The sequence below is a fragment of the Anopheles nili genome, chromosome 2, assembly GCF_943737925.1.
Source record: "Anopheles nili chromosome 2, idAnoNiliSN_F5_01, whole genome shotgun sequence".
NCBI lineage: Eukaryota > Metazoa > Arthropoda > Insecta > Diptera > Culicidae > Anopheles > Anopheles nili.
This window is the reverse complement of record NC_071291.1, coordinates 10,060,022-10,076,878: the sequence shown is the minus strand read 5'-3', so window position 1 is coordinate 10,076,878 and position 16,857 is coordinate 10,060,022. Positions and strand designations below refer to the sequence as shown.

Sequence of the window (16,857 nt, the reverse complement as noted above, 5' to 3'; positions counted from 1 at the left end):
AATAAAAACCAGATTTTTACACATAGCTGCATTGCATGGCACAATACTTTAAATAACAAACGTACTAAGAAAAAAATACTATTTTCAAGTTAATTACGTAGTGTTTATTACCGAACACATAATAGAAATAATAAATAATTTAACTGCATAGTATGAAACGTTTTGCTAATACCTATAAACAATTCTGCAACTTGCTGATGTTAAATTAAAATTTAGGTAAGAAACAAATTTTTTTCGAAACTATTTTGCTAGATAAACAATTATTCAATGCTTAAAATCAATCTTTAAGCTACGAAAATTTAGGCGGAAAAAATTTAAATCTTAATTCAAAAGAGAACTGCTGATTACCGTAGCAGTCAGCATTGGTGTAAACCACTTCTGCTGTTGCACAAATGAACACCAACAAAGCATGACAAGATAGGTGTAGTTCATTTCTCGCATAAAATCATAACAAAAGCTGATGCTGTCAAACAAATGAACTCTCTGAAAATCATCAACAATAACAAAGTGCGTGTTTTTACTATTTTCAAGAAAACATACCGAAAAAACATGAAACCCTTTGTTTTTATACTGTATTTTTAGATACTTTGTGCTAGTAAGCGTTAACAGCATTCACTTGGACAGTTCTATTCAATGGAATCATGGAAGACTGTTCAAATGTACAAATGGTCAGTAACTCCGATGAGGCGTACCAAGAATCTGAACCGGTGATTGAAACAACATTCAATAGGGATCCTATCCTTCAACAACAAAAGCGTCTCAATGAACAAATGCAGCAGATGAATCATCGGAATGTACCTCAAACTGAACACGACTCTGAATTACTTACAAGATCTAATGATGAAAAGATAAATACTTTTTCGGAAACGATGCTTGTATCAGAAGCGTGCAACATGGATCCATCCACAGTTGATGGAGATACTAATTCATTTTCTACACAAATTACGCATCAAGATCCACGCGAATTACAAATGGACAACATCAATCAGCCAGACGAAGTGATTGTTGCTGACCATCAAGCCATCTGTCCTACAACCGATTCCACATTATTTTCAGCTGAAATATCAACAAATCATTCGAATGAAACTTTACTATTGCAAGATTTGCACAATCCTCTCGCAGAAACTAATATTGGGGAAACACACCCAATTCAAGGAAAGACTGAATCAGTTGTGAAAAATGAAATTGAAGCATCATGTATCACTACTGATGAGAAGGACAACATAATCAAGATACAATCGAAATCTGAACGTGAAAATGTATCATCTCCCGATAGCAGCGAGAAAAATCTGGTTGATACTTGCACCACAGAATCTACAGAATTATCGGAAGAAAAACAAAATGTGACAGATACGTTAGAAGATCTGCATAGTGGCACTAGTAATACGATGATAAGCAGTAATACAAATCACAATCAAATTGATGAAAACACTAAATGCGATGAATTTTCTTCGACTGTGCTTCCAGCACCAGCAGGCACCTCGGAAAGCGTTTCATCACTATTCAAAAATGTAGTCCTTGTTCAAGCTTCTTCAATAATCAATGAAGAAGCTGATTCTAATGGTAGCTCAGCGTCCCATGAAAGTTCACAAAGCGACCCGGAAGGGGATTATGCAGTCCCGGTCATAGCTAGTTCCGTTGAAGATATTGGGCGAGAAGAAGAACCGATCGAAAATCGTACTTTGCATTTGCAAGAGTTCCTAATAGACGAACGGATCGAAGTAAATAACTACGAGACAATGGAGGGAATAGAAGTTGGAAAGATGGAAAAAATCATTGCCATGGATGCACTCGTGATTGATCCTGATGAAGTGCAAGATAATAATGATAATGATGAAATTTCTACTAGAAAAAGCTGCACTAGTGCTTCAGAGGATGACTTAGAGGGTAACATTGTTGCTGCAACCAAATCACCTAACGGAGAAAAAGATTTGCAAGACTCAATGAAATCGGATGGCGATCAAGCGCATATGCACAACGTGTCGGAAGCTTCAACTTCTACGCAACTTACAACACAAAAAAAGTTCGAAAATTCAGAAAAAACTAACGAAATTGATACCATATCACTATCAACTGATGAGGACGTTTGTGACACTGGAAAAAAGGAGGCAACGTTACGAATGAATAAAAAACGAAAACTGGCGTCGGTTCGCATAATCAACGTAGAAAAGGAGTTGTTGAATGTGAAGAAAAACAAATCAAACGACGGTTCGACATCAAAAAATCCTAAAAATCCACATAGATACCAAGATTCAGCTGAAGAGTAAGCAAAGATCAAATTGTGTTAAAAGGTAAATGTAGCGATCTGTCATACCATTCTTATTTGTATTTCAATAGCCCCTTCGGATCTTGGTCCAGTTCGTCTAGCGAAAACATTCCCAACGATATCTACTTTGGTGCCCCAGACCGCGTGTACACCGTCGGTACAAAACTACGCTGGCATCGTCAAAAGCAAAACGGTACTAAACACTCCAGGGTGAGAGATGGACAGTCGCAGTCATCGGCCGAATCTGACGACGAGGAACATGTCCAAAAACGAGCAAAAAAAGTAGCAGAGATTGCGAAATTGCAATTGCCGGCTTATCAGCAGCAGCAACTGCAAACAATGTTGCTTAAAAAGCAACGTAAACGAGACCGGTTCTATGACCGATCACAGGATATTCCTAATGACATATACTTCGGCAACGTAAAAGGTAAATAACTCTTGACTAATGCCTGTTGTTGGTTTTGACTATTGCCCATTGGTTTTATTGACAGTTCCTTTACACATCCTACATGCTACAAGCAGTAGCTCTTCCGACGAGGAAGCGTGGACTGGAAATAATGTAAAATCCACAACCCGAACAAACATTCAACACTATAATTCTACTCATGGGAGGTCGAAACCGAGAACTTCCGGATCTTACAGGTAATATAATGCATACTGGGTGTAACGTGAGTTATAAATTATTATTTCTCGACATTTTGTAGTAGAAATTCATCATCATCAAAATCACAGGAGTACAGCCACCAAACAAGCAATCGATCTATTCAATCAATGAAAGAATATCTCAAAATTGCTGGTTTCCGAAAAGTGAGGTATCAGAAGCTTTGGCAAAATTGTCACTCTACGCAGGATCGTGCCGATGCAATATTACGTTTTCTTCAAGCGAATGGCCTTCAGGGCGAACCAACCATCGACAAGTGTCGTGAATTGCGTAAGCAGATCCAGCTCGAACAAGAAGTGGAAGTTTTAGATCGCAGTGTCATCATTGATGGTGGAGAAGGTAATAAAACTGCATAATATATAAAGCAAATCAATTTTGCGGTCGAAATCCGACCTGTTTTAATCTACTTGATCGTTTGCAGGACGTGTTACGAGACAAAGAACAAGAAAAGCACCAGAGTCAACTTCAGTACATCACAGTGATAATTTCCCGGAAGCTATAGGACTCGAATTGAAAACGACCGAAAGACAAGAGCCGGCAGACATACATCACTCGACTGTCGGGGAAACGGATAAACTATTGGATTCCGTGGACCAGGAATCAATTGAAGATGATTTAAAAGGACAAAGTGCAATAACTCATCCATCACCAGAACGAGATGTTAATTTAAGTTCCACTCTGAATGAATGATTTCGATCTCAACCACATGAATTTCCACTCAGTTGCACTGGGCTTGCGATCGCTGGTTAAGCAACTCTCAGAAATGTTAAAAGTTGTAGAAATGTTGGCCTAACAGTAAGCGAGCCTAAAAAAAATAAATTTATCTAACTAAACTATACATTAATCTCGAAGGAACACTGCGTGCTTGCTTGACTTTATTCAATAAAATTGAATATCAAAACTTATTTTGTCGGCTGAGCCATAGGACTGAATGTCGTGTTTAAGTGAGAATAAATGTATAAAAATGTGGATTTGGCAATATAATACTATTATTTGACATGTTCATTTCATTATTCCTTCGTTGAACATTTTCATATAAGATCCATTTTAAATTCTACAATAAAACAAAACTGCTAACTGCAATAGTTGCCATACTTTGATTGGCCCAGTCCTGCATTTGATTGCCGTAAGTAGTAAATGTAACAGGCAAAACTAGCTTACTAACGGTTTTCCAAATTTCGAACTGTTGTTTTTAATGATAATCAGACAATAAAGTTAAAACTTGAGCCAACCAAAATTGGTACCTAGAGTTGAATATACGTGCACACCTTTTCTACCACACCGCATGGGTTTGAAACCGAACCTACTTCCCGTTGCGCTATACTAACGGCTAGTCTTATGTAGGTCACTGCCGACGGTACGCTTGCAACGGAAGCTGGGCGGACAAGCAGATCGAATGGGAAAAAAAGTAAGGTAGAGTCACATTACATCAAACGGAAAAAATACGGAGAGCACGCTGGAAGGATGAAAGCGAAAAACGAAAGATCCGTTTTCATTTCGCAACATCCTTCCATTCGATTTGTTCATCCCTTCCGAGGTGTCGAGGTTTTTGCGCAAGGCTCCTTTTCTTTGGAAACTCAACGTGCCACGCATTGCGGCACTAATTGTAATTCGATTGGTTGGAGACAAATGAAAAAAAAAACATTCATCTCCTTCTACACGATCTTAGCGCCTTGAAGAACGCTGTCATTCGAAACCACCGCACCTAATCCTTCCACGAATACCGAGGCGCCAGTGACGGTTCGCGTTTCGCACCGTTTGGCACACGCAGCAACACCACTGTGCTGTGTTATGATACCGCACGGCTTCGGATAATCTCTGATTTGCCGGGAAAATGGTCATCCCATTTCCAGGCTTCCCTTCATTCCAACTCACACGCATACGCTACCGCGAGAGGCAGTGGCACAAACTCTTTGACGGATTTTCACCCCGTTTTTCCAGCCGCACGGTAGTGTGCGTGATATAGCCGATGGACAGGATTGGAGGGGCGGCATGATAAGAGCACGAATATTGTGCAACAGCAGCAGCCCGACCGGTGGAGAACGGAGAGCAAGGACGACAAGGAGGCACACTGCAAAACAACACGCACACCATCGACGGTGAACGCCGCCGTGGGGGGGAGTCGAGCAAAAAAAAAAACATGCGCATGGAAAATCGCACGCCAAACAGCCGTGCAGCAGCACCACTACCGACGGGGCCGGGTGGGGATTGTCGAGAATGAAAGAAAATGTAGTGAAACCGTACTCGGGCGTTCGGGTTTCGGTCGGGAATTTTCCGCCCGTCGACGCACAGTGACGCGTGTGAGATGAAAGCGAAAACCGTTTTGTGTTTATTGTTTTTAGCAAAAATTATCGTGAGTTTGTTTATTTTAAAACACGCAGAAATGTATGCCATCGATCGCGCATATCAAAATACTTCATTCCAGAATTGGCGTATAACAGTGCATCGAATATAGCTAAGGATTAGGAATGATAGGGAGACTTTATCAAACGACAAAACAGAAAAGGACCTCATTTAGTTACCTACATTTTGCGAATATTTTACCCCCTTATTAAACCTCGAGATGCAAGCCCAAGTGTTCGTTCACTTTTGGACATTGGTAATATAATTTCAAAAAAATAAACCTCCTCTAAAAAATAAATAATCTGCCACCGGTTGTAGAGGAAAATCCAGAAAATCGAACACATCACATGCACCGGTGACAAGCACTGTACCGGTGGTGTACCAACTTGAACCATCGGGCGGCTCCATCCTCGCCCAGATGGCGATCGAACGTGCGCACGTGTGAGTGCTAGTCTACCCCAGCAAGCAGCCATCGCCATCGCCACCCAGCAGCAGCACGGTCCCACAACCGATGCAAATACGCCCAGAGACCTATCAACAAACAAAAACAGAAACACGCACACTACGCTACAAACAAATCTCGTCCCCACGGCGTGCGACCGAAGCCGTGCCCCAACCACCGACGATGGGTGGGTGGCCGGTTGTTGGCAGCGCGAATCGCTTCAGTCTTCTAGAGGCCGCGGCCAAACGCTGATGCACGCTGCTGCCCGTGTTCCGTGGGGTGCGCCCAGTCGGTTTTCCCAGTTCGCGCACAACACCCAGCGGGAGTCGTTTCGCAATCGAGGACGACGACGACGCCACCGTGTTCCTCCACGTTCGGTGGGTGTGTGAGCGCTTGCGCTTGTGCTTGTGCCCACCAACTCGCGCGTGGTGTCCGTGTGTGGGCGCGCCCGTACCGCGTGTGTCAGTGGACGGCAGGATACGCGCGAGGGTGGCACATTTTCCGCAAAACAAATCGCGAAAGGATACGCGTCCCTCGCATGGATGTGTTTGTGCGCGACCGTTGGAGGCTCGGTGTGTGCTCGTTCGTGCTTGTGTTCCTACGCCACCGGGTGGTAAGGCCCGGTACGCCATTGTGGGTTAGCTAAACGCTGGCCACCCGTTTTGGGTCCCGCAGGCGACGCCGAAAAAAAAGAGGAGCGAATTGTGAATCCGGGCTTTGTTTATGTTACGCCTTTTGTGTTGCGTTCCAGCGCGCGGACTACTGGAAAAAAAACGCAAAGATAGGCCACTGGAAAGAAACGATCTACGTAGTGATTCGAAGGTATGAAACCTCAAATGCACATGTGGTACACGGCGGAAGGAAAATGCCAATGGTGGTTGAGAAGTCAGAAATCGGTTCTTTTCGATCCGCCTTGCGCCTTGAGAAGCAAAGGAGCAAAAAAAAACACACCAACGCGTTGTCAACGGTCCCGTGCTGCGTCCTTGACTGTTCCGGTGACAGTACGGCTGGTTGGTTTTTATCTCGTTGCCTTTGCGAATCGGTCCAGGATGGCGCTGGGGATTTCGTTCTTCCTTTGGCTCCGGGCGGAAGATCAGATTGCGTGCGTTGGAACGCGTCGGCCGCGTGTAGGTGTATGAGGATTTTGTGCAACAAAAAAAAAGCAAGGTCAGCAAGGCGCGAAGAAGGAACAAGAAAATAGGATCGAGGAAAAGCCGAAACGAATCCATCCAGTTGGTTCGAAAAGTTAGCTCGATTCGGTTTGGAAGTGCGCTTCGGTTATGTGAGTTGCCAACGCCCGCTTTGATGATGGTGCTACCTGTTTCGTGTTGTTTACCGTGCAAAGAGACAAGCAGGCGCTGGAAAATGCCGGAACCAAACGGCCCATTACGAACGGACACTTTTGGTGATGTTGAATATAATTACAAAAAAAAACTGGTAACGTCAACAACGCCGCGCGAGCCGCAAGGAAGACAAAAATCGTCACCGAAAATACCGTCATGAGTAAACGCAATCTCACCGTTGTGGCGGTGCAGTTGCGAGTGAAAATAGAAGCAAACAAACGCGAAACACACCCCCTCTGAGTTTGAGTCAACCCCCCGGGGTTGTGTGATTTGGGTCGCGAGTGGAAAATAGCGACACTTTGCGATTTGTGCTTCCGCTCTGTCCGCTCGACTGGCGGTATTGCATCATGTTTGGTTTGGGCGACGGGAGACAACGAATCGTGGGCCACCCCACATAAACATTGCTATGCCGTATCGAGAGCTAATACCGCTCCTAACGCATCTCGCATTTTTTGGCGCATTTTTCGAAATTAGTAGCGAATAAATGTCACGCGCGTACGACCGGTGGCACTTAGCCACATCGTTTTTAATGACCTTTTACGTGTCTTTGCAGGTGCGGAATACATGAAATTAGTATACCTTTTTTCAAACCCATGTGGGTGTTACGATCGAAGGGAAAAGGATTCTTCTTTGCTTTAAGAAATCTTAAATATCCCCTGTCGATATCGCTATCGCTTTCGGCAACACCAGACGATGGATAGATAAATCATTAAAAAAAAATAATCCAGAATCAACTCAGAGCAAGAAAAAACGAAGCCATTCTTATGCTCAAATCATGCAGAATAACCGAAGCCGGCATGGTTATTCTGGGTTGCAAAGTTAAACAGATCGAACAAGAAGATTAAGCTAAAAAGCCAAGTAAAAAGTTGAACGCACTGGCAGTAACTGGGAAGATGAAGCTGGAAGCTGGACACAGATTACGTAAATCAGGCGCGCTTAACTCAAACATCAAACAATGGATTCTGGAGAAAACATTCAACAGAGAACTTTTGAACAAGAAGAGTTGGGCATGAAATTACAAAAAAAAGCATTACAATCTGAACTCTAGCTGATAAATCTCAGTCTGCGGTAAAGCGATACGAGTCACTCTCTGCACGGTGTAATCCTACACATTTTAAGGCGAATAACATGGGATGTTGCAGGGTTTTTCTCTGCAAAATGATAGATTTGTTAATTTATCATCTTTTTTACAGAACATTTTGGAACAAAAAAATGCATACAATTTCATGATAATGAAAAAACAAAACAAAAATACAGAACCTTTATCAATTGGGTCCCAAAATACAATGCAAATTGACCTCTTCAGTACCTGCACTCGTAAGAGTAGTTTAAAAAAAACTAGTCTATCAATGTCAATTGCATGCAAATTAAACACAATATTGCTAATTATTCACAGATTTTTTTACGCACAAAGCCCCTCAATCGTTATGCAATGAAAACGAGGATAATTATTACGCTCCTTCCAAGCACATTGTGCATGGGTGAGTGTGTGTAGGGTTCGTGATTTTTACAAAAAAAAATATCCGCTTTTCTCCTTCCGGACGGTAGTTCGCATAAGAATTGCATCCGAGTAGGTGTGATAAAAAATAATTACACCTAGCCACGCCGGACACATGCCGGTGGTCGAACATAAGATGCAAATGAATGAAAATTACCGTTGGTGCACTTGTGTTAACGTTTTCGTACGGTTTTTCCCTCCCCTAGGTACTCGCCGGCAGTAACCGTACCGGTAACAATAAATAAGGCACAATATCAGTGAACCGGCGTGAAAGTTTCCGCCTGCACGACGACTACGACGGTTTCGAGCGCGACAGCTGCTTCGCAACGCCCGGTCGGAATCGCCAAACAGGCGGCCTAGTGGCGGCAACACCCACGGTGTGGTATTGTCGTTGCTCCCTAGTTCGCCAGGCGGTTCCCTTTGTCCTTCGGGTGGTGGACCAAACCACGTGGCGGACGCTACCAGCGTTCGGCTTCCAGGACAGGACGGTTGCAGCCGCCGAAGCAATGGTAAGTGGGCCGAAAGGGCCAGCAGTTGTGCTTTCAGTTGTCTTTTTTTTTGTTTCGAATATGATGCGCTGACACCACACGCACCCTCCCGAGAGAGTGGTGGGCGGTTGCTAGTGGCGAAAAAGAAATCCGATAAACTTTCCGAGCGCTCATAATGGATTCGGGGATTTCGCTATCCTGCGGTGGCTGAGATAGCAACGGTGATATCAGACGAAGCTTGAAGGGAGAGGCCGTGGGTTAGAGAACGAGAACTGGGAAAAAAGCGACAGGCAAAGAAAACAGCGTGAACGCACGGAATGATGTTGACTTTTCCTGTGTCGCTCTCGGAGCCCGCCATTTTCCCAACCGTTTGCATAGCAACGACAAACACGGCGCCCATCGCCTACTGCGCGTTCCGACAGGATGGACGTTAGTCAAACAGAAGGCAAATTTCGGGAAACGCATGGAAACGGATCACCGAGCGTGGTCGGGGCGTTTGTCGAAAAGCTCAGAAAACATTTCCAGCTCGTAGCTGGACATCGCATTGGTTTTTGCTTTTTTGCTTTCGTAGAAATGGCCACCATTCGCTGTATCATACTCGCGAGGAAGGCTCATAGTTCGGGAAAAACGGGTAGTTATGTAACGATCTAGTCGGAAGTGGAAAGCGAAGGAATCCACGTAATAGTGTTAATTTAGCTATTTGATTAAACGTTAGTCCTTCGTTCGCTGCCGAGTGAAAAAAGCACTAAGTATCGTTGTTGAGAAACGCGATAAAATGAAGTGCACTTCACGGATGAGCGCTTTCAAAATGATGATTGTTGTTAGGAAATTTTAATACAAATCATTCCAACATTTGCTTAACCTGTCTCAAATGTGTTTGATCATTTAACCAGTATATTTAAGTGGAATGATATTATCCATGAGGTTCACGTTTCAGAATGGCAAACAACCTTGTGGATGGTTGATTGCACATTCGTTTTAATCACGTTGCAATTACACCCAACGAAGAAAAAAAACAAAACATACAAAAACCCCGTGTGATCGCACATTTTCCGCTGATTGGATATCGATTGACGGGCCGAGAGGTGCAAGATCCGCAAATGCTGGCCATCTCAGTGCTCTTTCGTGGCTTCATGCCGAGCAGCAGGGATCGAATATTCCTTGTACCCGTTCCTGAACACCCACAACACGCAGGGCTCATGCTTCGAGCGGATCCAGAACCCATCGAGAAATGGATCGTTGTAAGATGGGAGCCGCCGTTTCGTGTTTCACTGGAAAAATCCGCACAACCGTGAAAATGCACCGAATGCAACGAACTGGAGTTCCTAACGCGCTTGGTTGGATCGTAAATTGCATTCAACACTTAAATAATGGTACACCCAAACAAAGCACGAATCGCAGTTCGGGAGCAAAGTTAAATAAATAAATGCTGTTCCTTGGAAGGTATTTCGCTTCCCATGCTTTATCTGGATTTTTGCGCAGGTTCCATGCAACGGTTGGGGTTTATTTTTATACCCAGCTAACGGTTGCTGATTGTGTTAAATTGAGTGCTCGTACATCAAGGCATAAAATAAGACCAGTCCATTTATTACGATGGACTGAAGTACTTGAGAGGGAAATCATTTCACGTCGCTGTACGTCCCTGGAAATAAACTAGTGATTTCATTTCATTCACACAATTACATCCCGAAAGCACTGCAAAAAATTAAACAGCAAAGCTTTGATGTTTTTTTTCTGTATAATTTGGCTGCATCAAGCATGATTACTCTTTTTCCTCCAACTATGAACGCTATGTGCTTGTCAGTTTCGAGAGGAGGTCCTTTCGTTTTCATCTCCCATTTCCGAACCGACCGTTTATTCTCGTTCATGCGCAACTTTGCTCTGGAGTGTCTGGCAGTTTTCGCGAGTCGACATCCCTAACCCGTAACGATGTCTCTTAGCTTTCTTCTGTTAATGAGGGCGTACGAAAAGCAGCATCATTCGCTTTGCCACGAACCATCCAAATCACGACCAAGGATATCACGTGAACAACTCACCCTGGTGAAGAGGATGGTTAACAAACAAATGTGCGTACGAGCGTCCACACATGGCAGCGGTCCTACTTCCCATTTTTCCTCCCGAGTACGGTACGGATGAGAAGGCGACCGCTAAACGGAGCCCTGCATGATAATATGAATTTTCAAGCCGTACCGACGACAGCCGACCCAATTCAAACTTAATCATTCGTCCAAACTGTATGACTTGACAGAATGCTGCAGGAAAATCAAATCGTTCGTTACAACTTGTGAGCCATGTGAGTCCCGATCGAGCGGTGGCTGCCTTTTGTGCTCGCTTGTATCCTAACCCTAGGTAGGGAGAGAGATGGAAAAGCTCAAGTAGCGGTACTGCCGGAGTATTCTTCACCGAAAAATGTGTGCCTTTCGCAGAGAAGCACCGCAAGCACCGAGCTATCCTATGTCGAGATGGAACTTCCCACAAACAGAGGCGTGGCGAAGACAATTTTCTTCACCGAGCTTTTCGCAGCATCGTAACTGCCGGGTTGATGAGACGGGACGAGATTTGAACGGTTTGCCGTGAACCGTTACGAATAAACCGCAATCTTTGAGACAGTTGGCAAGGTGGCCGCTTTTGAAGGTTTAAACTTTCCACCCAACGATTTAGTTGAACTGGTGGAATTGATGAAGACGCCTTGTGATTTACACAAGAAATTACGTAGCATTATTTTGGGGTTTGTAAAAGAAAATTGTCTGCTTTACCGAATGAAATAAGATACATTTTCTCTCAATACAAGTTCCATTAGGATGCAGTGTTGTATCTTGCCAAAGGGCGTTTGTCTGCAACGAAAGGACGGGAAGAAACTCCATAATAAATAAACCTAAAAATCTATCAAAGAACCTCTCGTCCGACAAACACAATTTCTGTTAATATTTGAATTTTCCTTCATCGAACTCAATCCCACAACGGTTCTTATTGATCCGCTTTTCACTCTTTATCCGGTCCTTCTTTGTGTCCAAATGAAATTTTACATCAAAAGCATTCCATGCCCTTTTCCGTGCCGCTGGCGAGCTATGTCAGCAAGAGCAACGTGGAAAGCTTGGCGCATATCTTCAGTCCCGAGTCTCTCATGTACAAACACGCGGTTGTCCCTATTTTTGTTGACCTTTTGCTTGTGCAAATCAGGCCTTTAGCCAACGGACGAGTCCAACAGACAGCTCCATTCGAATCCGACGAAATCAGTCGCAAATTTTATTCCATCCCCAGTGCCGCTAGCAGACCGCTGCCAGTGTCAAAGTTTGAACATGGAACGAAACCATCGAACCATGCCCACGTCACGTGACCGTGTGTGGCATGTGACCATCGCTCGAACGTCGCAAACCATCCTTCTCGTCTAATCCGACCCGTAAAGGGACGTTCCTGCATCGGTGACGGAAGACAGAGATATTTCCGGCAGCATCCTGTGAGGGATGAATTTATGTTCGCTTTTTTTTTCGTTTACTCCAACCGTGATACAAAGGACACAACTGAAACTGGCTCCCGTTGTGTGACATCAAACCAGCCTGCTGGGGATGGTCGAAGGCAGCAGGACACGCCCAAATGCGGTTTCATGGTCCCGTGGTTTAAGCCAAGCTTAACAGATGCAAATGTCAATGCAAATATGTCAGTCAAACGTCACCATGTTGGTAGCCCATGTTATTAAAATCAACGTTTACTGCGATGGATAACCGTGCCAGAGCCGTGGTGACTGTGGTTGTGATACCGCTCGGAGGAGCCATATCGATGGAGAGCAAAAAGCTCTTCAGGCACACACTCTTAAAAAAGAGGTATATATTTTTACTCCAAAATATGGTATATAGAGGTATATATTTTTACTCCAAATTCCAGGAAATTGATGTTATGAGGTTAAATTTAACGTTCAAAAAAACCCGATGCCAGACCGATGTATATCTGTAGTGTGTATCATATGTCTATGAACACATATCTGTTCTACTATCCTTGCCAGCTCTCCTGCATACGCTTTGCAAACGTTTTGCTACGTATCAGTAGTATAATTGGTCTAGAAAGCAAACATACTGATGTTGTTAACGAGTCTTCAATTCACTTCTATTACGTCGTTGCATATCATTCGACGATGGAAGGTTGGAAATTACCCACCCCATTTGCTGTCGACGGTGCAGTTCTCTTTAAACTTTTCCCACAAACACGATCGCGAAAGGAATGCGTCGACTCGGAAACAATGCACACAATTCCACGGCCTGTCAGCGTGTGTCCCGCTTTCGCCGTCTTTTCGCATATACGATCGGCATAACCGCAACGTCACCCAACGCACTGAGAATGAGGCGTAACGTTACGAGGAATGGAACGGTGGGCGAATGTAATTTTCTGCTCCTGATTTCATTTCAGCGCCAAGCGAGAAGTCCTGCATGCCACCGTTGACCGGCTATGTGGCGAAGGTACCGATTGTACCAACGCATTCCTGGTAGCATGGTAGCGGCCCCGTCTGACGGGGATGTAATCCGCGAATCATCAGCCTGCCATCGTCAGTGGCCGTGGTTGGGAGAATGATGGGAAAATTGTGAAATTTTCACCACCCCACCGTTGCTTGCGTTGGTGGCGTTTACATCGCTTTCCCACCGGAAAAGCCACGGGTTGTCGTCCGTCTTTCCGTGGGGTGACATTTTCCCTGTGGTATACTGTTTTCAGGTACTATATGTTACCGGAAACGATGCATCCAGCTTCTGTCGTTCGTCGTTGACGTGCACCTTAGGTGTTATCTCGTGAAAAGGAACCAGTGCCGGAAATGTGCACTGCTTCCAGTTGTTTACCGTGCTCATATGCTACTTCACACTTTTTTTACAATACAATAGGTAGTATAAAAATTTATCGAAATTAGAACACGTTGGCAACGGTTTACTCATTATCTCATGAAACGAAGTGAGTTTGCTTCACCCACATGTACATGCCATCCCGCAGCGCGTTTGGCGAGCTTTGATGCCCATCTGCATAAATATTGCTGTAATTTAATGTTCCGTTGCTTGACGTGGTCAAAACGTGCAGTTTCAACTCGACAGTGACAGATGATTTTCCAACGTGCCCATTTTCAGCGGTGATTCAAAGAAAGCGCTTCCAAAACAGCCGGTACAACCGTCCCCGTCACAGAAGAATGGCATCGCCAGCAACAGATGTCGGTGTCGGGCTTCCTCTTAGTTGGGGGTGGTAGCAAAAAAGAAAAGAAGCCACACAGATTTCACTAATTCCCCGACCGACGTGATGTTTGTTCATTTCCCGAACAACATGCCGGAATGGGGGAAGCAGTGCGGGCACTGCTGGCCAGCCAGAGTGTGGAGAACCTAAACTCACGGCAGGCATGCATGGAGGGTTTTGTTTGCGGAAACGAAACTCGGTCGGAGCACGCATCCAGAACACAGATGGTGTTTTTTTGAGGTACGGGTGCGCTGCGAAATAAAAATTCAAGTCAAAAAAAAAACGAAACAAAACAAAACGCCTAACCTAAGATAAGGGGCATCGTCGGAGAGCATGGGTGCAGCGTTTGTTGCATAAACAGACGAGGGATCGTAAAAAAAAGGAAAACAAAATCTAACCACATGTTTTGGCGTCAGCCGATTCGTGTTCGATCACAGCTGGCAAGTTGCACCCGCGACATCGTTTGTCTCGCTTTGATCGGAAACCGATGTTCTGTGCTGGATGTCACGATCACTGAAATGCCCGCTGATCGCCATGCCACACCCCGAAACATTTGCTGGAATGCCGGGAAACTGGAACGAAATCGCGTTCGAATGGACCACCGTCAGGGCAGCGATGTTAATTTAGACGGTGTTCATGCTTTTTATGGGGTTTTTATGTGTGGTTTTTTGAGAAGCACGTAAAACCCACGAAGCACGAATTGTGAAATGTGTTTCAGTTACTCATTTGCTATTTTGGTTAGATGTTCCACCAACGGTGCTACGGTAAACCGAACCAAGTGGATTCCAGTTCTCTTTGAACAACTGGATGTCAATACCATTACGAACGATTACTGAATCTCTATAATAAGAAAAAAAAAATGTACAAACATAGCTCCATAAACGGAAACGTTTCAGCTACTACTTTTAGCTCCCCTTAAACCTTTTTAATATTAGCACGCTCGTTTTCGTGGCGCTGGGTGCAGTTTTGCTCAACATTTTTCTTCATATACTAGCTGATAAACCCGATTTCATTCGGGTCGACGTAGTTTGAGGAAAAATAAAGGGGCATTTTTACGTATGCTTGGGTAATTCAATTTTTGATGTGCATTTTATTTTTTTTCTTATTAGTTGTATTCATTCTATAAACGTTATTCTCAACCGCGTACACCCGGGATAAGGTGCCCTTTCACGGTTCGGAGAAGGAAATGTCTTCCAACCAATGTGAATTGCAGTTTACTTTAAGTTTAGACTTAAGATAATAGTTATAAGCAATACGGCCTGGCCGTCATTAATGAATAAAAAAAAAATAAACGTTATTCCTAGCTTCGTCTTTGAAGGTTTTCTATTTCAATCAATTCATCTCTCGCTGGTCCTCTAGGCATTTCCCTTCCAATTGGTTGTACCTGGCTTTTTCAAAATATCGTTCACTGTTTTATAACAAATCGAGCCTTTTAACCATCTTAGCTATGAAGAAAAGGATTTTTTTCAAGAAAAGGATTTTTTTTATAAAATCCTTTCTTCTCTTGTTGTTTCACAACTTCCATTTAGCTTCATAATCTTTCGCATTTTGCACGTCATCAAATTAGTAAAACATATTTTTTATGCCTTGTGTTTTCCTCTTTAATTCTTTCGGAAATACTTTTTTATACAGTATCATTTGTCTTGGATCCGTCACATAAATTTATTTACATAGCAATAAGGAAATGTAGCATGTTGTTCCATCCTGAGCATGTATGACGTTCAAAATCTTTCTACTTTTCTAACACTTATTCTTATTTTGTCACTGAAGCTACCTGGAAACAGTTTTCCATTTTCCTTTATATTTGATCTGTATTGCTGTTCTCTTTCAAAACTTCATTTCATGTTTGTAAGCATTACGCTCTGAAATCGATATTTAAATTTATTACACCAACCACATTTCCAACGCTACTCAACACAATTAAAAACTGAATCTTACTGAATAACGGCATAGCGCTATGTGTTGCAAAATATTGTACACTTTTAAATGTAAACATGCATGAGAAGAAAATGAGTTGACTTTCTAAGCCCAGTTTAGTGTCTAAATAAATGTTTGAAGAGAGAAAAGTTGCAGGAAACTGGACTGTTTGTTGACGACTTTACATTTTTGTTAATTTCTTTTATTCTGATAATGGAAATTCCTTTCCCGACCATAATGTAAAAGTCACTTGTAAAAAAGAATAAACAAAAAACCATTTTTATCATTGAGCGATATTTGAACATAACAATAAATTAGATTTCCATCCACCCATTTCCGCATTGCAGAAGATAATATTTTATAAATTGTTGTATAGACTGTGTTAAGGCGTACATGAAAAGTTGTTGTTAAATTTGACGATATTTGTTACTTTGGGCATTTTTTTTTCAATATTCCGAGCAGGGATTGTATGCCCTTCCACGAATTTGTCTCCAACCGGGAGAGCTGCAACGTCCCATTCTAATTTTCCAGTAAATATTGACATTTTTATGAATTTGCCTCATTTCATTTAAATCGGACATGATTGCCATGCTTGACCATATCTTCCAATACTCTAATAGGAAGAGCTCGTATGGGAGCTCTTGTTTTTAAAATGTTGTGTAAACAGAATCATCCTCACCTAAAATCATCCGGACCA

General features: G+C 43.2%; 1 protein-coding gene across 1 annotated transcript; it reads left to right on the top strand.

Moving 5' to 3' along the window:
* Positions 1–971: 971 nt before the first annotated feature.
* LOC128721973 (HIRA-interacting protein 3-like) lies at positions 972–3,617 on the top strand. Its single transcript, XM_053815784.1, has 6 exons — positions 972–1,398; positions 1,468–2,263; positions 2,338–2,693; positions 2,758–2,908; positions 2,974–3,266; positions 3,349–3,617. The coding sequence occupies exons 1-6, from the start codon at positions 972–974 to the stop codon at positions 3,615–3,617; spliced, it is 2,292 nt and encodes a 763-aa protein (XP_053671759.1).
* Positions 3,618–16,857: the final 13,240 nt, after the last annotated feature.

Coding starts and splice junctions, on each gene's coding strand:
- LOC128721973 (XM_053815784.1), top strand. CDS start 972: ATGGACAACATCAATCAGCCAGACGAAGTGATTGTTGCTGACCATCAA. Junction 2,909..2,973: donor AGAACTTCCGGATCTTACAG/GTAATATAATGC, acceptor ATTTTGTAGTAG/AAATTCATCATCATCAAAAT. Junction 3,267..3,348: donor CATCATTGATGGTGGAGAAG/GTAATAAAACTG, acceptor GATCGTTTGCAG/GACGTGTTACGAGACAAAGA.